Genomic DNA, 23,019 nt, shown 5'->3' with positions numbered 1-23,019 from the left:
AGCCCCGGCTGCAGCACGGGGTCATTCTGGGTGAGTCTCCATGTTCTCCCTGTTCCTGCTGGGTTCTCTCTGGTACTCCGGCTTCCTCCACAGTCCAAAGACATCAAGAGGGACCAGGTTAATCCAGACTCTAAATTGACCGTAGGCGTGGCTGGGAGAGCCAATGGTTGTCTGTCTCTATGTGTTGGCCCTGCCATGGACTGGTGACCTGTCCAGGGGGAAGGCTGCTGGGATAGGCTCCACCCCCACCACCCTCAACAGGAGAAGAGGGAGAACATGGAGGGATGGATGGATGGATGGAGGGATGGATGGAGGGATGGAACTGGTTCAAGTTCCTGATCCTTAAACATTTACTGTATCTTCTGGAGGTAGTCTGCTGTAGCAGCAGAAGTACTGAAGTATACACGTCCTTCATGTAACTTTATATGTTTATGTTCCTCTTGTGTTACAAGTCGTTTGATTCTGGCGTCCTGGAAGCTGCTGAAGCTTCAGACGCTCCATCTGATCTGCATCACAACACGCTGATTTACTGCTCTCCACAACGCCGTGCAGCCTGTAAAAAGAAAGGGGTCCTAAAAAAAAGGGAGCCGGTGATTGGCCCGCCGCCTCTGTGCCTTCACTCTAAAATTAGGCTCAGTAAAAGCCTCCAGGAGCAGCTGTGAGGCGGAACATCCTCCAGGAAGACTTCAGCTGATTGCTGCCTCCCATAAACTCGCCGAGGCACCACGACTCATCCTCGTGCAGGTAGAGTGATGAATCGGCTCGCTCGTGCAGCACAAAGAGGATCTCAACATCCAAGTTAATTCAAGTTGTTTTTTATGGTCAAACTACTCTGTCATTCCTGGCGGTCTTCAAATGGATCTGCTGAACATTCATGGGCTCCCCCTGGGCTTGACACATTTGTGTCATCCTGCCGTCAGAGGGATGGGAGTGAAAACCAAGTGTCTTCCAACATTGTGTTTTGGAGGCATCAGTTGGATGAAGGACACAAACACTGAAGTTAAAGTAGAAAATTATTTAATTTATTCAAAAAAGGGAGTTACAGGGACAAACAAGCTGAAGTTAAGTTAAACGCATAATTATGTTGATGGACATGCAGAGACAAAGCTGAAGGCACCAGTGAGTTCCACTCAAACCAGAAACAGGATTTGATTGTTCAGCTGAATGATTCAGTTTGATGTAACGTCATAAATCAACGTTCTCCAGTGTAGAACATAACACGGTGTAAGACTCCCATCTGTGCATGGAGATCTTCTCTGTAAACAACTGTTCTCCTGACAAGTTTCCCAACAAACCATCAAAGATCCATCAGATGTTGAGACACAGAAAGGAGACGACATAAAACAGGAGAACAGAGCAGAAAAACTGGAGGAAACAGAAGAAATCCAGGAGTTTTGACATGTCCAACAGAGACAATCAGAAATTGGGATTTATTGGATATTTCAGTTAAAGCCGCTTCCATGAGAAGAACCTTTACAGCCAGCGTGTATTTGATGAGGAGGGAAGGACCGCCTCAGTAATCGCCATGACAAAAACCTGCAAGAGAGACAAAAAAACACATCTTAGACATGCAGAATTCTAAAGTACTAGCAACATTTGGAGAGTGTTGGAAAGTAAATTATTTATCCACATTCATGAGCAGAGAGCTAACCAGAGTCAGTCCCCAGTGCTCTGTGCACAGAGTTGTTACGCTCATCCAGGACAAGCACCTCCCCCCTCCGCATCTGAACCAGAAACCTCCCAATGTCCAGGGAGCACTCTGACTGACAGAGGGAGGCTTTTGATACTGGCAACATTGAAATACTTGTACCTTTATTTGTTTCATTGTACTATGAGAGCATGTACAGCTGGGGACACCTTGGCAACACATTTTGATTTTGTTTCAGTCCGTTGGGCTCGTTGAGTGGACTGATCAGAGGTCTGTTTTCTGTCTCTCATTGTGTTTTTCTCTGCAGGGGGCTGACGTGCTCATGGCGCTCGCTTTCAGTGCCCTCACCCAGCCAGGCCTGCTGTACCAGCAGTACCCTCCTCCCCTGCTCCCCAAGCCTGGCAAGGACAACGTTCGTCTTAAGAAGCTTCTGAAGAGAACCGCCAAGAAAAAGGCCTCTGCCCAGACGGTGCAGGCCACAGCGCCTTTCCGCTCCAGCCTCTCCCCTGTGAACGAAGCAAGCCCCGACCTCGAGCACAGTGACCACTCCACCCCGCCAAAGACCCCGGACACGCCGTCCAGTTTGTACAACATCCAGCCGCCTGCTCGCTTCACTGTCAGGTCACTGTATCAACATGTGGCGTCTCCTTACCCGCAGCGTGCCGCTCACGGTAGAGCAGCCAGGTTCTCGCCTCAGACGGTCACCAGAGTCTCTTCATATTCTGCTTCCACACATCTCTCGGGAACCAGCCAGCCAGCTTTTAGCACATTCACTGAAACTCATGCTGGTCTGAGATCCCCTGCAGTGGGAGGAGTTGATGCTCTGACTCGACCTCTCACTGTGTTGACTCCTCTTGTCAAATCAAAAAGTCCTCGTCCTACATTCAAAGCAACCGAACACTCACGATCACCCAAACCGATGTTTGACGTCCCACAGATAAGGTTTTACACGGCGAGCACATCCTACTACGAGGCGTCCAGGACCCCACCAGTGTACGACACAGCTGCTTTAACCGCTATCGGCAGCACAGTATCTCAAAGTAAAACACCAACAGAAACCAAACAAGATTTGTCTCTAGCGTCCGAAGTCAGAGGAGATAAGAAGCAGATGACTCGGCCTCCTTCGCTGGGCTCAGAGCCCCAGAGAAAAACTCCTACTTCAGAAGAAAAACGAGGGAGTACGCCAGCAGCGGAGATAAATATAATCATAACTCCAACATCTGAAACCAAAAGAGCCACTCCAACATCTGACATCAGAGCTAAAACACCAACATATGAGTTTCAAACATCAAGAACTGGAGCAGGACGTCCCAGAACCCCGTCATACCATGCAACCCGGGCCGCAACGCCTGTCTTTGAAGTCTCAAGACCGAACCCTCTATTGTTTGCAGTGTCACCAATCACTGTGGAGCCGGAGAGATCAAGATCGCCCAAAACTGTTCCTGCTGTGAGCAGTTCAGCTCAAAGGCAGAAGACTCCTGAGCCTGTAGGTCCTGAAACAGTACCGAATGGGGACATTCATCTAGACTTGACATCCGCAGCTAAACCGATCCAGCAGAGTATCACAAAGTCAAAATCAGAACCGGACCTGACAAGAAGTACTTTCCCGACTGCTTCACAAAGATCTGAAACTCCTACATCTGAGCCAGCACTGCCAGCAATGACGTCTTATGGCTTTCAGAGGCCTAAAACTCCAACTTATGAGGCGTCCCGTCTTAAGTCTGCATCACCTGGCTATAAAAGACCAAAAACTCCTACATATGGGACACCACGTCCTGGTGTTTCACCTGTAGCCTTCCAGAGACCTAAAACACCGACCCAAACGGCTCAGAAGTCCAAGTCAACGTATCGTGGCTTGACCCCGGCTGAGTACGCTGCTTATGGCGGGATCAAAACGTATTCTCCAGCGTTCGGTATCACCAGCTCTAAGACGGCAACTCAAGAGGAGGTTACAGCAACGAGATACGAATCAGCTGAGAGTAAAACACCCCCCCAGGAATCACCTGCAGCCAAAGAACCCCCCAAACATGTAGACAAGCCCCTCGTGACGGATAAGAAGGCGACTGCTCCACCTTCAATCCCTCTGATTGTTGTTTCACAAGCATCTGAAGTTTTAGAAACAAAGTTAAAACAAGAAGCAGCTGCAGTTTCCTGTTTGACTGCCAAAAAGCAAAGTGTGATCCAACAACCACCGAAACCTCCTGCAGCCGAGGGCAAGAGTCCTGAAACTCCACTTCGAGAAGTCGCCAAGCCAAAAACCTCTGACGATGTTCAGGATCCTCTGAAGGTCGTAAGAAAACTTTTTGGCAAAGCCAAGGCAGCAGAGCAGAAAGTTGAGACAAAGGTCTCAGGGTCGGTGAAACCTCAAGATGCTGCCGAAGACTTAAAACCAAGCACAGCAACGCCTGCACTGCCTGTCAAACCAACAGGAAGTGAAGACAAAGAGAAGAAGGCAAAAACATCTCCAGCTGTCAAACCTGAGAAAAAGCTCAGCGACGAATCTCGACCTGCAGCTGCACCCCATCTTAAAGTTCTAGAAAAGCCAAAGGGATTGAAATCCAAATTGAGCGGTTGGTCCCGACTCAAGAAGCACATGGTGGTGGAGCAAGAGGAGCCCAAATTTCCGGAGCTTGGCTCTCAGGCGGTGGCTGCCGGGAACGACCAGAGCGATGGGAGAACAGCTGACGAGACGACTGCCAAAAATCCTAGAGCTCAGGACGAGAGCAAAAGCAAAGCCACGCCCAAAGCTACAAAGATGTGGGACGCTGTGCTCTTCCAAATGTTTTCCACCAAAGAAAACATCATGCACCAGATCGAGTTAAATAAAAGTGAGAAGAACACGGAAGAGAAAAAAGGCGAGCCGAAAGAAATCCCTTCGTTTGCGTACAGGTTGCCTGTGCTGCTCTTCAGTCCAAAATTTGATGCAAAAAAGCTCAGAGAAGCAGTGTCCCGGCCCGTCACGAAAATTTCGACGGTGTTTGAACTTGGTCTGATTGGGCGAAAAGGTAAAGACGAGGAACCAAAAGACTTTAATAGAACGGCGAGGGGGTTCAGTGTCAAATCTGATGTGACGAGCCAGGAAGAAGAGGCGGAGACAGAGTAAAGATGGATGGACGGGTCTGGAGCTTGGTTACGTGAATGAAGTCTAAGGCAGCATTTAGAGAGTTCGTCCTGACATTTATACCCTGATTGTGCGACTGGTTTTCTGGATGTTACATGTTTGTATTTGTGGATTAGCAAGAAATAGAGCACAACATTTGTCTTAAAGTCATTCAGACCTCACATAATATTAAAGTGTTTATGTTTTAAGTAATTTCAGAGCTTCTCATTTGTTCTTTTCATCAGACATGGATGGATGTAAAGCCGAGTATTTAAAGCAATACACCAACTTCCAAGGAAAGTCTCTCATCTTCCATCGTCCTCACAGACAGACAAGAGGACAGAGGTCCTCCTCTAGGAAGCTGACACCCAGGCTAAATGGCTTAGCATAATGGCTGGTAGTGGGTGGGAAGCTTTAGCATCGGCTAGCTCAGGTCCAGGCTAGGTAATTTAGCCCAATGGCTGGTAGTGGGTGGGAAGCGTTAGCATCAGCTAGCTCTGGTGCAGGCTTGTTAGCTTAGCCCAATGGCTGATGGTGAGTGGGAAGTGTTAGCACCAGCTAGCTCAGGTCCAGGATGCTAGTTAGCTTAACCCAATGGCTGGTAGTGGGTGGAAGTGTTAGCATCAGCTAGCTCAGGTCCAGGATGCTGGTGTGTCCAGCAGGAACCCTCCTCCTCCTCATCATCAGTAGCAGCAGTCGCTCTTCTAGTCCTCAACAAACGTTTGGTTCTGTTGACCCAAGTTCCAATGGAGCTTTGGAGGTGCTGCGTCAAATCACTGCTCCCAGTCAGGAAAGTAGTTCCGGCTACGTGTCTGATTCTACCACTACAACGTCTCCTCATGTTAAACTGGTATTCATCACCAAGGTTACACACAACCCTCCTGATATTAATGCAGGCAGAGAGGGAGCTACGCTAACACTTCCCACCCACTACTAGTCATTGTGCTAAGCTAACTAGCCTGGGTCAATAGAAGGTTCTCCATCTTCTTGTCATGATCTGAAGACAATGGACAATAAGAGATTTTCTCTATGTATGTTTAGTAAACTGAAAAAATAAATTAAAAAGCAAAAAAACAGCCTGGAATGCTGAGACTGTTAATATCTGCAGCTAATAGGAAATAGTTATCATGCTATTTAAAAAAACAAACAAAAAAAAACTAATTGAATAATACATACTGATACTTTTACTTTGTATTATTATTATCTACTTCTCAACTTTGTAAACTTAATGATTTTAAGACAAATAATTTGCAGCTGACCTGTTCGTGTTTCTCGTTCAAATATTCAAGATGGTGCTACTTGCCTGCAGGCGAGCCTCTCCTGTGTGGGGGCTTTGGTTTGATTGGTCAGTGAGGTTTTAGTCTGTGTTTGTGACATCATGTGAGTTTAGCGTCTTAAATGACATCTCTAGAGTATGTAGATCTGAATTTGACCTTTTCAAGTAGTGTTGTAAGGAGGAATCATGTGAGAAAGAATGAGCTCTTTTCTTATTTCTCACTGAGAAGAATCACTGGAGTTTCAGAGGAACATCCATCAAACATCCAGCACAACCAGAATCACTGGACGTCATCCATCGCCAAGCACTGCAAGACCAAGTCCCAGTGCAGTTGTCTAGTTTCTGGAAAACTCAACAAATACCACAGCAGCAGTTTTTTTGCGAGTAAGAAGTAAAATAGTCTAAACCCCTTCATCTCTCTGAGACGCTGCCTCGTGTCCTTAAGAGGCCATTTTGTTGTTGTTGTTGTTGTTGTTGTTGTTGTTGTTGTTGTTGTTGTCGTCCACGTGATGCAACCGTCTCTGCCAATGGGGTTAAAGGTTATAAACCTGTCATTCAGCGGTGACGTGAAGACTGTCACAAAGCGAAGGGGTTGAGGAAGTTGTCTGAAGAAGAAGAAGAAGAGCAGCCTTCGCCGTGATGAAGGCTGGTGAGTTCAGGGGTCAAAGGTCAAGGGGTTTAGTTGATTAGCTGAGTGAACGACCCTACGTGAGCTGATTTAGCGTCACGTTTGTTTTTCTAATGACTGAGCGAGTGTGCTCTCGTTTCTGGTGAATCCTCACACAGTGTCGTTTTTTAAAGGTCAGACTCTTCATGTGGTTCCCTTCACTTCCTGAGTGGATCTGAACTGTTGACACTTTCAAAATAAAAGCCACATTTTCCACCTGCTGTGAGTTCATTCCTGGAGAAACGTTTGGAGAAGTGACTGAGAGTTGCTGGTAATCAAACAGGACTGAATATGTCAGCTGAGGTTCATCTTTGCAGTTCAATAAGAAAGAAAATAGAAATTTGTGTAATAATTCGAGTATTTGTTAATAAAAGAGTACTGGTCTTGTTTTTATTCATTCTGTCCACGAAATGTTGCAGAGTTTGAACAGACGCCCAGCTGGCGACTCACGTGTTCTGCTCTGTTTTCATTTACGACATTAAAAGTTCCTCTTAGTGCGTTGTCACTTTGTATATAACACGTAATACATATATAATATATAACAATATCTTGTTATATTTGACCGACACTTCCTTTACTGACATTTATCCTCTTACCAGAGTTCCCGTTGCTGAACTCCTCGTCCACCGGGATCTTCTCATACTTGCCGTGACCGGTGACCACAAACTTGTACTTTTTACCAGCTGATGAGCTCTGAGGAGGAGAAACGCAGTCACGTGTCAGCTCAGCACAGTCCTCAGTTCAGGTGACCAGAAGTCACCACTCCAGAAACCTTTTCAGTATCGAGAGGTGAAAATCAGCACCTACACGAGGAGGCTGGTTGAATCTTTATATTGATGATTATTGTCAAATGTCAATCATGAGTCACACGGGTCAGTGAGGCGGTACTTCCTGTTCAGTGTTTCGGGCGTTTGTGAGGGATGGAACATTTTTGATGTTACAGCACTTTGGGTCACAGAAACAAACTTTAGAGGTTCATTTGTAATCTAGTAACTGTGTGTGTGTGTGTGTGTGTGTGTGTGTGCGTGCGTGCGTGCGTGCGTGCGTGTGTGTGTGTGTGTGTGTGTGTGTGTGTGTGTGTGAGACCTTCTGCTGGCTCTGGCCTGGCCTCCCTGGTGAATCTCCAATGATCTCCCACATGTTCTTCTTCTGCATCACGTCTCCGGACTTCACATCCTGAAAAATCATTCACTGATCAATAACAAATATGGATTTCTGTTTGTCCAGCAGACGAACAGAATCATGAAGTTACATTAGAGTCACAGGTGTGGGCGTGGTTAGTTTGGCAAAAAGAATATCCATCCATCCATCTATCCATCTATCCATCTATCATCTATCCATCTATTTAATTTAATCTGATCTCTCTGGAGATCCTCTGAAGTTCCTTCTTCCTCCACAAGAGGGAAACCTTCCATAACAAGTTTCCAACGCTGCACCTGAACGCATCACCGCAGCTCCTCCTTCCTGTTCCACACCAACGCGCTCACATTCGTGACTTCAGTGCCGAACTCTCGTCTTTGATTCTCTGATTGGGTTCTTCAGTCGTTGCTGCAGCTCATTAATAAAATCTTGGATCATTTATGAGACTGTGAGATTTTAATTTCCACCACTTCATCAGCATGTAAACACTGTTCCTGTTTGCCGTCATGGAGGTGAGGAAGAGGAGCTGCCATGGTGGAGGATAAAGGAAGAGGACAGGAGGAGGAGGAGGGTAAAGGGTTAATACAGGAGGAAGAGAGGAGGAGGGACAAACGCGTGTTGGACGTACCGCCGTTCTGGAGAGCGACTGTCTGCTGCTGTCTGCCGGGCCTTTGACCCACTGGGTGATCCGGCCGGCCACGCCCACCTTCAACCCCTCCGTGTCCTTCAGGAAACACAACACGAGACAGTCATTAATTCGCTATTTCACAGGGAGGCCCCGCCCACAGGAGCCCACTTCGTTAATTACCACTTCATCAAGGTTTTTACCCCTTTTGGCAAAAACCTGCCGTTTAACCCTAGAAAGGATCTTCCCCTGGAGACAGCAGCGTCCGGGCCGGACCCCTGGGGCCGGACCCTCTGGCGCGATCCAGTGCTGTCCTCCAGGTTTTCTGGACATTCTAGACGTAATCTAACTTCCTCATTTGTTCTGGTCATTAGCAGCACCTGACACTGGTGCGCTAGCAGAGAGTGAGAGCACCGGTGCGGTCTGATCTGGGCCTCCCGGCGGTCCTTACCCTGCTGCAGGCCCCCTTGCTGGGACTGCTGGCCCAGGTGTCTCCGGCCTCAAACAGGTTCTTCTTGGAGGAGACGAGCTCCAGTGAGCTGGGCAGGTCGTTGAGGGAGACCTTGACTCCTCGGGCCTCTTGAGAGTTCTGCGGGAGAACGGGTCGGTGTTAGTGCTGCCGGCGCTGATGAGGAGGCCAACAGGAGGAATAAAACCACAACCCTAAATGTGGGGCATTCCTGCCCTCCATGAATCCTGAGGGTTCTGCTGCTGCAGAGCACTGTGGGCCGAATTGTGACTTCAGCTGCTTTATAACACCGAGGTCAAAGGTTAAAGGGGCTTCAGCAGGAACCAGCAGCCGGTTGAAAATAGAACCTGCTGCCTGACATCTGGCAGCTTCAGCAGCAGAGACGGCTCACGCTCACATGGGTTAACATTTGGACATTTGTCCCTGGTTTCAGTCTGTCAGGGAGAGACGAACTCATCAACTACAGCTTTGCTGTTGCTACCATTATTAGCATTAGCATTGGCAGTACTGTCTTAGCATGTGTGTTGAGTATGAGTGTGTGTGTTTGTGTATAAGTGAGTGTGTGTGCACGTGTGTGAACGCGCTGACCTCCACTGCGTGGGCGTACTGCTCCTTCTTGTCATCAATCTTCGCCAGCAGGACGAGTGGCTGCGTTTTTTTGAAGCTGTTACTGATTCACAGGAAACACGGAACCTTCATCACTCCAGAGGTCACAGTCTCAACTACAAACATGGCTGATGCATAGCTGTGATTTGACCTGTTGTTCAGTGTAACAGTAGTGTCACATATTGTCACACTGATCAACGTCTTCTGTATTTATGCACAGGCCAGTGAGGTTCCGGTACGTTTACAACGCCGTTTTCCGGCAGCAGGATCAGTTAAACTGAAAAGGTCACCTCGGCGGAGGGATATTCACCTTTTCTTCAGCGAGCGGTTCAGGGACTCTGTTCTCTCTGTGATCTGAAAAACAGCAACATGTGCGGCGTCACCCGGAGGAAGACAGGATGTTTGGCATGTTAATAACGATCCTACGCCACCCGGAGGCGAGACCGCCAGCTTTTGCTTCGGCTAGCTGGACTTTCTACAGCTATCACTCAGGAGGAAAGGGCAGCGTTGCTGACATCACACTGAAGCGACTCCAATCATCATCGCGAGCGGCTGTCAGGTCTTGTTTTGTTGTTAAAAGACGCGTTGTTCACCATCACCTCCCCTCACACCTGCGGTGAAGTGGCGCCTTTTAACGTGTCCGTGATGTAACAAGTGTGAGATATCAGTGACAATATTTCTCTTGCTGACAGGAGTCTTGAGCTCACAAAGACGCGTCCTTCCTGCATCACTCAAGTGACTCCAGCCGGTCACGTACATTTAGCTAATGGAGGCTTACGGCTAACAAAAGCTAAACTTTACAAAAAAAGAAACATGAGTTTACAAACTCTCTAGGTCATCATCCAGGATAATCCTCATGTTCTTAATCCAGCTGTATGATCCGTAATCCACAAACACGAACTGGAGCACTGCTAGTTCAGCGCTACATGCTAGCTGTCATTAGCTTCAAGCAAAATATGTGGCTGGCTCTTTCTGCATGGTGGAGTCACACAGGAGCAATGCGGGAGGGGAACTGTCTTTGTGACGTCAAGACGCCTACGTTTGAGTATTTGAAAGAGTAAATGCTCTTTTAGGGTGAAGTATCAATGAAGTATCCGACAAGACAAACTGGACATGTGAGACGTCGCAGCTGTAGTTGTCTTGTGTTTGTTAGCGGAGCTTCAGTTCACTGCTCTCATTCTCCCGTATTCAGGATTTTCTGTGGCCTCAAAGTCACAAAGGAGGGGTTTTATTCTGGTTGGATCTGGAGATGAATTTGTGGTTTAGTTCCTCACTGCTCGTGGTATTAAAGTACATCAAATCGAAACGTTGTCATGTTAATCTCCTTCCTACAGCTCAAGGAGGAAAGAAAAAAGGTGTTAAAGGTGCAGAACGTGCATGCAGCTTCATGCACACGTCACTGAAATGTTTAAAGCAACTTTTGTGCACAAAACATCATCTTGTATCCCATAAAAAAATATATGAATATGTGGGCACAGCAAAAACACTTCAAGCATCACTCTGATTACACACACGCACACACACACACACACACACACACAAAAACACGCAACTTACAAGCTGAGACCGAAGCGCTCGGCTGGAAGACAACACAGAGACGCGTCATCGGGTTAATCGGTACATTGGTTGAAGGACAGTTCACCTTCAAAAACAAGGAAATCTTTATTTTCTGTCAATCCAGGAAGTTCTGCCGTAATCTGAAGTTAACGGCTGCACCTAAACCCACAGCATCTTTGCTCAGTGACATCATCACTGGCCTCCAGCCTTAGTGGGCGGAGCTTCAACAGCCACTCTTACACCCATGTTTGTGTTAGCAACAGTAGCTAATTTAAACGAGAGCCTGATGAAATTAAACACGAGTGAGCTGAACGCAGCATCTGATAATCTTCTGGGATGATTCGTATTTAATTCATTTACTTTGTGGGTAGGAGATTTGGGACCGAAGGGACTGAAGACCTCGTCTCCTTCCACGCTGGGCGTCGTCAGGCTCTTCATCCTCCTCCTCTCAATGTCCTCCCTCATCCTGTGCTTCTCCTCCTGGGAGATGAATCACCAAATTATTACTCAGCTCCACATGAAAATGATTTTAATCAAACCAATTTGGGGCACTAGAGGGCAAACAACATCCCCACCTAGGCTTGTTCTAGGTAGCACGTTAGCATGTTAGCACTGGTTTGTCTGCTTTCCTGTCCAGCAGACAGACATGATCCTCCTGTGGGCTTCAGCTTTGGTTGATGAAGCTCAGGGTTGGTCTCTGCCTACGCCTGCTTACATCGCTGCAATAAAACTAAAGCTAGGAATAAACTGTCCATGACACAAGCAGAGCCAAGAAACCAAACCTGATGAAAACCAGCAGGGGTGGAGGAGCCTCGCACCCCCACGCATGCCAGAGAGTGCACGCATGTGTGTGTGTGTGTTCTGTGGAGAGAGGGAGGTGAAACCTGATCATATTCAGACTGATGCTGCTCCATGGTGCTTAAATCACTTCCTGTGTCCTCTAGGTGGAGCTAGAACACACACTTCCTGTATGTGATGCAGCTGGACATCAGGTGAAGACACCACAGAGTCATGTGATGTTGGTTCCATCAGTATTACTTCCTGTAACCACCAGGTGGTGAGGTTCATCACAGACACACCAAACATGGCCGCCTCCTCGCCACGGTAATCTCTCAGTCTTCCCAGTGACCCGTCACCAAGTTCTGAGTGAGGTTCTGATCACATCTGAGAGGATCCAGTTGGAGCCTGGGAGAGTTCAGGAATGTCCTGCTGGTCTAACTGGTGCGTCTTTACATTCCCAGTAATAACCTGACGGCTTCACAAACATCTCAGGTCCGAAGGCTAGGACAGGGCGTGGTCACCTCCTCTCTGGCCAGGCGCTGCTGCTCCTCCTCCCGCCGGTGCTCCTCTTCCTCCCAGACTCCCCGTCTGGCCTCCATCATCCTCCTCAGCTCCTCAGCTCCTGCTCAGCTTCGGTCTGATGCTATCTGAGCTGCTCCAGCTCCTGACTTCTCCTGGAGGCGGTGCTAGATCTTCTACAGACGCTGCTCCGTCTCCAGGATGGCCTCTGCCTCCCCCGGCTCACCACCTCCGCTCAGCAAAGAGGAGGAGGAGGTGGAGGTGGAGGTCAGACACAGCTCTTAGTCGCCCACCAACTATTTAATGGTTTATTGGCAGCAGCGGGTCGGTCAGATGAATGTTGGCGAGGTTCTAGCAACACTCACACACCTGGTGGGCCTCTGTTCTGCTGACACATGATGTCACCTCCTCCTCAGCTGCGTCTCTGCTGGCGTTGCTGAGCACCACCTCTTGTTGAAGGAGAGCGTTGGACATGTGGGAGACTTTCTTTTCTTTTCTTTGCTCCGTCTGAACATGAGAACACATCAGATCCTTCAGTTTCTCTTTAGATTCGGGCGGTGGCCGATCTGACGGTGCCGTCTCCATCGGTCTGTTGGACAGAACTTGAGTTGAACTTTGACCTGTTTTAGGTGAAGCTGAACTGTGGGATCACCAGTGAGTGGAAGCTGCCAGACTCAAATGTCTGAAATGGTTTCGTGTCCCAGCCTGGGACGGTGAGTTTTCACATCATTTTGCACAGCAAATGTTGAACCCACTCAGGTGCTTGCGGCTGTTTTCCAGCGGCAGGCCAAACTTTATGGAAACAAAAGAAACTTCACACTGAGGAAACGCCTTTGGCCCTCGGACAGAGCGAGTCTGGTACCGACGGGGGTCTGAGTGTGTACCTCTATGTTGCGTCTTTGAGTCTCCGCCCTCCTCCCGCTTGTCATCGCCTCCTCCTCCTCCTCCCTGCGCTCCTTACTCCTCTCCATCTCCATCCTGGCTCCATCCAGCTCCTCTGCCCTCTGAAGGCGGCTGGAGGACGTAATGGAGGCCTGGACGTTCTCCTTGGCGGCAGCCCCGTCCGCGCCGCCATGGTCCTCGTCCTCGTCACATCCCCCCTGACTGAGCTCCTGCAGGCGCTGCTGCCGCCGCCTCTCTCGCCGCTGGGTCCAGTCGCTGAAGCCCTCGTCCTCCTCCAGCGATGGAGAGCTGCTGGGCTTCAGGCTGCCGTCACACCTGAGGAGAACAAGGCAAGGCAATTTTATTTGTAGAGCCCGTTTCCACCACCAGTTTGTCTCCAGGCTTCATGGCATCATAACAACATCCTCTGCCCTCAGAGCCTCACATCGACTGAGGAGAAACTCCATAGAAAACCTTGAACAGGGAAAAATGGGAGAAACCTCAGGGTGAGGAGGGGAGGAGGATCCCTCACCAGGAGGGACAGACGTGCAGGAGATGTTGGTACAGACAAGAAAACAGTTTATAACACAGAATGGAGGAAACATGGAAATGTTAATAACAGCTGAAGAAGGAAGCTTCTGGAAGGGGAGGCAGGGAGAGCAAGCCAGCTTGATGGGGGACTGGATGGTAGACTGGGTCATGGGAGGGGAGGCAGGGAGAGCAAGCCAGCTTGATGGGGGACTGGATGGTAGACTGGTTCATGGGGGGGGAGGCAGGGAGAGCAAGCCAGCTTGATGGAGGACTGGATGGTAGACTGGTTCATGGGAGGGGAGGCAGGGAGAGCAAGCCAGCTTGATGGAGGACTGGATGGCAGACTGGTTCATGGAAGGGGAGGCAGGGAGAGCAAGCCAGCTTGATGGGGGACTGGATGGCAGACTGGTTCATGGAAGGGGAGGCAGGGAGAGCAAGCCAGCTTGATGGGGGACTGGATGGTAGACTGGTTCATGGAAGGGGAGGCAGGGAGAGCAAGCCAGCTTGATGGGGGACTGGATGGTAGACTGGTTCATGGGAGGGGAGGCAGGGAGAGCAAGCCAGCTTGATGGGGGACTGGATGGTAGACTGGTTCATGGGAGGGGAGGCAGGGAGAGCAAGCCAGCTTGATGGGGGACTGAATGGCTGACTGGTTCATGGAAGGGGAGGCAGGGAGAGCAAGCCAGCTTGATGGAGGACTGGATGGTAGACTGGTTCATGGAAGGGGAGGCAGAGAGAGCAAGCCAGCTTGATGGGGGACTGGATGGCAGACTGGTTCATGGAAGGGGAGGCAGGGAGAGCAAGCCAGCTTGATGGGGGACTGGATGGCAGACTGGTTCATGGAAGGGGAGCGCAGGCCGGTGTAACAGTAGGGAATAAGGGGGGGGGGGGGGGGGGGGCGATGCAGGCGGCGGTTGGGGCTCTGGTGGATCTGTGGAAACACAGAGAGACTGCGAGACACCAAGGCCAAACTACAAAGTGCAACAAGTAAAGAGGAGAGGAGAGGAGAGGAGAGGAGGGCTCCATGTAACCTGATGTGTCCCCCAGCAGTCTCAGCCTGTAGCAGCATAGCTATCAATGGTTCAGAGCTACCTGAACCAGTCCTAACTGAAGGCTCTGTCATTGAGGAAGGTCTTCAGCCAACAAGGCGTCAAAAAAACTTCCGCACGCCTGAATACACCTTCAGACAGGTGAGATGGACGAATTGAGACCTAACCGATAAAAACAAAACATCTCTTCAGGTATGTGAGGGTAAAAAAACTTCAAACCCACCTTAAGTGCCAGTGTGTCTTTACTGCTGAGGTGAAGTCAGGGATACTCAAAGCACCTGGATCTGGACGTCCTGAGACGGACGACTCCTGAGTTGGACTGGCAACAGAATTTGACCTAAAAACTCAGTGTTTTTCAGGTCGGCAGGAAGGAGTCAGCTGATGGCGGCGTGCCACAGAGCTCCGATCCAGGACGCCACTCTCTCAGCAGCTAATCTGATCATAAAATCAAATCCAATAGAAGTCTGGCTTCACGTGAACCACGACAAGCGCAGCTGAACGGATCCGCGGGTCTTAACTGTTGTGTCGTAAAGAAGCATCGTTTCATGTCTTTGGAACCAAAAAGTATCAAACGACTGAATGTTAAATCTATCCTTGATGAACAAAGTCCAAGACAATGAGCAAACGTGGACACCGTGACCGTAACAGCTGTACAAACACGACCCAACCGGGCCAGACCGCCACGCACGTGACGCATCAGGAGCTCTCTTTGTGTTGATCGGATTGTTTGAAAGTGATGTGAAAACCTCTGAAATCATCAATTAGACGCGTAACAGAGGACGACTGATTAAGCGATATCAATGTGCCAGCACTTGACCTTTGACCTCCCTGGAGGCAGGAAGTCGCCGCATGTACAGTGAGCTGACTTCCAAACAGCAGCTTCAGCCAGCCAGCAGCCGGAGGTGCAAACTGTCATTAAGACTGAAATTAAAAGTCAGCGAGCGTTGACATGGCGGTAGTTTCCCCGCGGACGCTCTGTAGTAAACATTCCTCTGAGGTGATGTCATGAGAAGGCAGCTGCGCGTCCGTTGTCACATCACCATGACTGGAGGGAAGAGGAGGAGACATTTATTCTATGTATGCACACGTCTGTGGACCGCAGCGAGCAAGCGTACGGGACAGCAAGTGGCGAGGAGGGAGGCGGTCGCCGGACACAGCAGCTGGTACAGGAAGTTTTCTGACACAAGGAGACTGAAAGAACAACGTTCTGTTCTCAATGATTCCTGAGTTCCCACGAATGTTTTCATCTTCCATGTTTTACTGTGAGAGCAAAGACGCGGCCGGCGTGTTCCTGTAGTACCTCGTACTGCCTCAACCACCTACAAATGCAGTTAAAGTACAAGTGAAGTAGTCTGAGAAGTAGTTCCAGTGATACTGTCTGGGGTTCTGCATTACTTCCTTGTTACTGTAGAACGCAGAAAGAGCCAGCCACGTACCCGACAGACACTCTGGTGGGAGATTAAAGAGCCGAACCAAAGCGAGGAGGCGTGGATGAGACCAGTTTCCTGTCTACTTACTTGCTCTCCACTGTCAGCGGCTCGTTCTCCAGCGGCGACTCTCCGTTCGGCGAGCTGCTGTTCCTCCGACACAGCTCCTCACGAGCTCTTCGCCGGCGCTCCCGCTCCACCTCCTCAGCGTCCTCGATGCTCCTCTGAGCCGTCAGCCTGGCCACACACAAGTGTCTCGGTTTAGTTTCATCTGGACTTCCCCGCCACCCACGTTCAGCTCATCCTGCTTCTCTGGCTTTGAGGACTGAAGCTGAAAATGTGATGGATCAAAAACATTTCAACACAGAACGGAAGCAGAGATGAAGAGCAGCGTTCCCAAAACGCTCCTAAATTCCTCCATGAAGGTGAAATTAAAGGATAAAATGAAAATTAAGGAGAACTTTTGAATGTCGTGGCTGGTTTCCCACGACCTGATCAGGAACCAATAGAAGCTGGAATGAGAACCATTCATCTCGTCGGTGAAGCGACAGATTCCTGACCCGCCGCCGTCTCTCAGGCCTCCTCATCGCTCACAAGGAGGGAAAACAAAGACCGTTTGGTCCCGGGGAGTCTTGAGACGCGGCCAGCTGAACATCTGCAGCGCTGAGGAACGTCTGTTTGTCTCCAGGATAAACACTCGTGCTCCTCACCTCTGTCAGCGCTGCATGAGTGCACTTCATCACAAACACGGCTCATCTTTATTTATGCTGAGACGACGAGCCAAACAGGAAGTCCCCCACGTGTGAGGAGAGCGTTCACGTCCACCGCCTCCGCACTCATGATTCGCTTCCACCGCTGGTGCAGGAGGAGCGAATGAACTCCACCTCCAGGGGTCATGTAGGTCGGCAAGGAACAGCCACAAGAGGGCAGCACTGGTTGAAGGTTCCTGACACCAAACATGGCGGCGGTGGCGGCGGAGGATGTAGCAACGCACCTGCTAACTCACTGCTGGTGGCAGACATGTTACTGTGGTTCCACCAGAACAACAGAACTGTCCTCGACTCCTCTGAGCCACACGTGAGCTCGGCCTCATGGAATCGTTTTGTTTCGCTTCATTAAAGCCGTCATGTGACGCTTCTGCTCGTCATGATTCTTAGTTTAGCTTTGAGACAGACTCAGGTTCTAGCCGCCGGCTGAGGCTGCAGGTCCCTGACAGGTCTGATGGCCCTGAGCTCCGTCTGTTCCTGCCCCTCCCAGTGTCTTTACTGGACACATGGGGCGTAGGCGGGACGAGCAGTGACCTCTGACCTCTCCCCGGCGTCCACACAGAGGCAGCTTTCATCTGTGGTGTAGTCATAATCCGGGGGGGGGGTACTTTTTTTTTTAAACTTTGTTTAAGTTTGATGGTGTTTGGGATCAAAATCCCTGAGGTTAAGAATCACAGTCAGAGCTGGAATGAGTAACAACCGTACTTTTGTTCTGAACGGACCGATGTCGTCATGGTTACCACGAATAGCCATACGAAGGCATACGAGGAGGAAACTGCCTTGGGGGCGAAAAAGCTCAACCTCCATCAAGAGATCTTTATTAAATCAGACGTTCTCATCGAGATTACAGCCTGTGTTCTACAAGGCCTGAGAACCGGAAGCCGTCTGCATCAGCAGACAGGAACGCCGCCATCACACGCCAGACGAATGGAAGTCCACCAATCATAAAAACACCCAGAATGAAGCTTCAGCTTTGAATCTGGGTGGCTGTTTGTTATTGGTGATGGAACTACGGAGCCGTTTCCAGCTGATGCTACGGGACCGCCTGGCCCACGGTGCTAACACAGTGAGCTGAGCTGTGATTGGCCGGCTGAATGATGAGGCCACGCATCAGAGATGAAGATCAGCCTCACCTCCTGCCTTTCCTGCAGTTTTTACTTGGACCCCCATTAGCTCATGCAAAGCATCAGCTGGTCTTCCTGGGGTCTGAACGGTTCCGCCTCTGTCCTTCCTGTGGTCATGTGAGGGCGAGCTGGCAGGAAGTGAAGGGGGGCAAAGGTGGCGAGGTTGGTCACAGCTGATAGGAGCAGCGGAGTGCTGAACAGGAAGAGCCATGCCAGCGGCAGGTCATCTGCCGCCAACACGACCGGAAGTCAAACATAAAGATTTCCTGGCGCGGGTTCATGGACCTGCTGGGCCGCTAGCCACTGAAACACAAAGAGAAATGAATCTGGTTTCCGTGGTGACGTTTAGCATCTGGCTATCACCCGCATGAAGAATCTCTGACCAGAGAAACAAGGTCCTGCATTTCTATTGGCTGCTGACTGGAACCTTTATGTTGCGTCGGACTCGATCGGGCGGATCAGCGTTAAGAAGCGGCCTGAGAGCAGCGGGTTCACGGTCGCCTGGACGCTTGTTTAGCTCGTAAAATGACACCAGAGGCAGGACTGAGCTCAGCCAAGGTTTGCTGGACAGAGAAGGACAGAGAGCTGAGAGCCAGGAGGAACGTCACCGGACAACAAACAAAACAGGGGGGAATCAACTTTGCTCCAGCAAACTGTTACATGAAGATTCGCAGTATTTGCTGTATTTGCTGTATATTTGCAGTATTTGCTGTATATTTGCTGTATATTTGCAGTATTTGCTGTATATTTGCAGTATTTGCTGTATATTTGCTGTATATGCTGTATATTTGCAGTATTTGCAGTATATTTGCTGTATATTTGCAGTATATTTGCTGTATATTTGCAGTATTTGCTGTATATTTGCAGTATTTGCTGTATATTTGCTGTATATTTGCAGTATTTGCTGTATATTTGCTGTATATTTGCAGTATATTTGCTGTATATTTGCAGTATTTGCTGTATATTTGCAGTATTTGCTGTATATTTGCAGTATTTGCTGTATCTGGCAGGAGCGAGAAACTCTCCAGGGTTTTGAGGACGTCGCTGGCTGCCTGAGGCGTTGGAACACATCAGAGGCACCAGGAACGCCACACAGGGACCAGATTAAAGCTCCAGCGCCGGCCTGCTGAACCACACGTTGTGGCTCCCTGTCTGTCTGCACTTGGACAGACTTCAGCTTTATTGTCCTGCAACGTTTAACCGGAACCAGAGTGAAAGAGGGATTCAGTGTCAGGAAGAAATAAGGCTGAAAGTATTAAACCCTCAGCTGCTCTTTTGTAAGCGCGCGCTGTCATCGGCTGGATGAGTCGCTTGAATGACACAATAATAACACGGTTTGGTTCCAGCCACGAAGCCCGCCAGGCTCCGCGGGACAGATGAGGACGGTGGGAAGACGTTTGAGGGATGAAGTCACTGTTGTGTTAAACAAGTCGGGGCAGCGGAGGACACTGAATCACTCCGGCACAACAACAACGTTCCCAGGGAGAGAAAAAAAGTCGGCATACACGATTCAAGGCTTTAACCTGCGAACCTGCGTCTGAAGCTCCGCCTCAGGAGAACCAGAGCCGGGTCGCTTCCCTGTTTCAGCTGTCAGGTTCAGGTTCTGAGTCCAATCAGGACTGACCACCTTGTTTTTAAATGCACCAAACAGGAGCAACACACCTGGTTTAGCGGCGTGTGGCCCCTCCTCGCCACCGACACCTCGACTCCTCCATTTCTGACACAGAAACTCTTTTTTAATGCTGAAATTGTCGACAGATTTGCCTCAAATACATGAAGTATTTCAACACATGGAACACAGTTTGACACAGTTAAAGAAACCTGAGGCTTTGAGTTTCCAAACAGCGGGAAAAAAAGTTGTGGATGTCGAAAGTTCGACTGGAGGAAAGCGAAGTAGCAGAGCAGACATGAGCGTTGGCCTCCCGTCACGGCTGGCGTTCACCGAGAAGCAGAGGTGAAACCCGTCAGCTGCTGTCAGAGAGATGGGGGGGGGCGACTCCCCCAGAGAGCATTCCTCAGTCTCTTATCTCCCCCTTTATCTCCCCCTATTGTAAACACTGACGACTGCTTCCCATGTGTGGGGGGATTCAGGGGTCAGAGGTCACTGGTTGTTTTGAAGCAAGTATGCCCCCATAAATGACATCAGCGCCAGGCTGTGCTGGGCCGAGCCGGCGGGAGGGGCGTTTGTCTCCCAGGCAGAAGTGATTAGAAACAGACGCTGACCCTCGCCAGCCCACACTGATAGTGAGTTTCTCTGATGGGTCACATGACGTAGCAGGCGAAGATCAACACGTCGTCCCTGAGAACAGTTCTCAACCCCCAGGTTACGGTATTACAGAACCGAAGGAACTCCACAAACAGACCGGAACCAGAAGAGAGCACAGACCCTCAGCTGGTACCGTCTGCAAGTCCACAGCTGCGGATCAACTTCAACCAAGTCCTCTGAAGGAGGCGGGGTCAAGAATGAAGTCACGCTGGCGGTGACTCAGGAGTTGTGAGGGAGAGTTCTGTTGAGGATTCAGTGTCGACTCATCGGAGGACGAAGCTGAAGGCAAAACGCCACAGTGAGAACAAGACAACAGAGGTGTTCTCCCAATGTTCTGGTTCCACTGTAGAACCTTAACGTCGCCCCTCAAGAACCTGAATTTAGATGAATCAGAGAAGCCTGACGGTGTCTGAGGCTGATGGCGAGGGGCCCAGCGGCACAACGCAGCAGGAAGCGTCTGCCTGAGTCAAACTCTGATAAACGCAGAGTGAATCAGAGCTAACGGGCGGCGGATGTGACGCTCGTGGAGTGATGTCGCCGCTGTCAGCACCTCGGGACTGGTGCCATCTGCTGAATCAGAGCGAGACACCGCCACCGCCGCCGCCAGCTGTTATCTGCCTCTTAAACACAGAGCTGGACCTGTGACTCAGACGTCTATGCTGAGCTCACCGACCGGGACCATCCGACAGCACCAGAACAGGCCAGAAACTGGAAACTCTCCGGTTTTTCATTCCATCAAACCAGAGACTGATGACATCAGACAGCCTGAAAATCACTGTCCTCCCTCCTGACCGGCACGCCAGCGGAACGCCGAGTCAGCACGAACATTGAGAAAGGCTGAGGAGAGGAAACTCAGCTTTGGGAGCTCTGGACGAGCCTGAATGGCAAACACGCTTTTGGGTGAAATATCACGGAGTTTGAGGCTGACATGCAGCAGCTGCCAGGCCGCAGACGCCAGCCGCCCCTTCAGGTGAGGGAAGAGAGCCGTGCCAGGTGCCCTACGGAATTAGTCAGTGTGATTCAAGCGCGATTGACAGCTCCACCTGTCCGTTCTGGTTGCTGATGTCAGTCGTTCATGCGTCTCATCTCTTTTCATGCATCATCGATGACATCACAGGTACGTGTGGCTGCTGTCGTGACCTACAGCACCACAGCGGCTCTGACTCACAGTCACTGAACATCCCGAAGAACGGCGCCGTCCCCAACCCGCCGGCGACACACCGGGAATCCGACACAGGATGAGACGTGTTACTACCTGTAACTCCCAGAAGACAAAAGGCTGACTCAGGTGACCTTTGACCCCAGGTCATTGACACCTCTTCCCCTCAGCTTCAGACCAGTTTCCTACCCTGCCAGCAGCTCTGGCCGACGCTTTTTGACCAGCGGGACAGGAATTATTGATCAGAATAGACGAGTAATAGAGTTCCTTTGTTCTTCCAAATTAATGAGACGGAGGCGAGTCGGTTCTAAAGCCTCTAATCCCCCAGAACCCCCCACCCCCACCCCCATGACCCAAAACACCAGTAATCCCACTCTTCCCAGTGGAATCAAACAAGAAAGCATCTCTTTATCCTCAACTGTAGACGTCCTATCTGTAACACACATGACCATGTGTGTGTGTGTGTGTGTGTGTGTGTACCTCATCAGGTTCTGAAGACCCTGTTTGCTGGAGTTCCTCCTCAGCAGCGCGTTGGACATCGTGGTCTCTTTTCCTCTTCTTCTTCTTCTCTGTTTCAGTGATCGGTAACTGGCGAGCTTTCCCCTCGACGCTGAGCGCAGCTCTCCGTCCTGTGACGAAGCTCAGAATGTGAGTGTGTGAGTGAGGGTTCACTCGTTTTGTTGCATATCACACACACACACACACACACACACACACACACACATACACACACACACACGCTGTTTCCTCCCCTGCAGTGCTTGTTGGGAATGTCAGCAGACCTCACAGTGACTCCCTCCTCCTCCTCTCTCTCCCTCTCTCTCCCTCCCATAGAAGAGGGAGGGTTTTAGCCATGACACCCCCCCCACCCCCGCCCCCCGCCCTACATGTGGTTTTCATTGAGGAGCTCAGAGCAGCGAGGCCCATCTTTCTCTCTCCCTTTCTCTGTTACGCCGGGTCACATGGTCTCCCCTGTAGGGGAATGAAAGACGATTCCCTCCCTCCTCTCACCCCCCATCCCTAAATCCACTACATCCCTGCCTCCTGCCCCCCCAACATTTTAATCTTCCAGCACAAAACAAAGTCTGTTAGCGGTGAAACCTACCAGAGCCGGTTGAGCTTCTCCTATCCCGCTGGTGTGTTGTGGTTTGTTGTCACTCTTCTTCACTGTGAGCTGCTCGGCACCTCAGTTTCCTTCAGGATCAGTAAAGTGAATCTGATCTGCTCTGATCTGCTCTGATCTGCTCTGATCTGCTCTGATCTGCTCTGTATCTTCCATCACAAGCTCCTGCTTCTGAAAGCATTTTGGTTCATTTTCTCTGTGAATGAACGTCCGTCTCACTGCCTCCTCAGACAAGTACCTTGTGTTTACACTTGAGGAGACTGTGTACTTGTACTTTTTTCTTCTACTATGTTTATCTGAGTAC

At 50.0% G+C, this 23,019-nt stretch overlaps 2 protein-coding genes across 2 annotated transcripts; one reads left to right on the top strand and one right to left on the bottom strand.

The window, feature by feature from the left end:
• Positions 1–1,000: 1,000 nt before the first annotated feature.
• On the bottom strand, positions 1,001–22,367 carry lsp1a (lymphocyte specific protein 1 a). Its single transcript, XM_086209839.1, has 11 exons — positions 22,073–22,367; positions 16,367–16,513; positions 13,272–13,605; positions 11,449–11,568; positions 9,842–9,885; positions 9,514–9,595; positions 8,908–9,045; positions 8,460–8,555; positions 7,778–7,867; positions 7,288–7,384; positions 1,001–1,536 (listed from the first exon to the last, which is right to left on the bottom strand). Exons 1-11 carry the CDS (start codon positions 22,129–22,131, stop codon positions 1,514–1,516), a joined length of 1,230 nt encoding a protein of 409 aa, XP_086065965.1. The 5' UTR covers positions 22,132–22,367; the 3' UTR covers positions 1,001–1,513.
• prr33 (proline rich 33) lies at positions 1,971–5,006 on the top strand. The gene has a single exon (XM_086209838.1). The coding sequence runs from the start codon at positions 1,971–1,973 to the stop codon at positions 4,749–4,751; it is 2,781 nt and encodes a 926-aa protein (XP_086065964.1). The 3' UTR covers positions 4,752–5,006.
• Positions 22,368–23,019: the final 652 nt, after the last annotated feature.

The sequence above is a fragment of the Aulostomus chinensis genome, chromosome 7 (genome assembly GCF_037954235.1).
Source record: "Aulostomus chinensis isolate RoL2024-O1b breed Wild chromosome 7, RoL_Achi_v1.0, whole genome shotgun sequence".
Classification (NCBI taxonomy): domain Eukaryota; kingdom Metazoa; phylum Chordata; class Actinopteri; order Syngnathiformes; family Aulostomidae; genus Aulostomus; species Aulostomus chinensis.
This window is presented reverse-complemented; position numbering and strand designations above follow the sequence as displayed.

Bases quoted from the DNA above. Each gene is read 5' to 3' on its own strand.
- lsp1a (XM_086209839.1), bottom strand. From the start codon at position 22,131: ATGTCCAACGCGCTGCTGAGGAGGAACTCCAGCAAACAGGGTCTTCAG. The intron at 11,569-13,271 runs GTACACACTCAG...TTCATCTCCCAG, and splicing joins CTCAAAGACGCAACATAGAG to GAGGAGAAGCACAGGATGAG. The intron at 7,385-7,777 runs GTCTCACACACA...TCTCCTCCTCAG, and splicing joins CAGGCCAGAGCCAGCAGAAG to AGCTCATCAGCTGGTAAAAA.
- prr33 (XM_086209838.1), top strand. From the start codon at position 1,971: ATGGCGCTCGCTTTCAGTGCCCTCACCCAGCCAGGCCTGCTGTACCAG.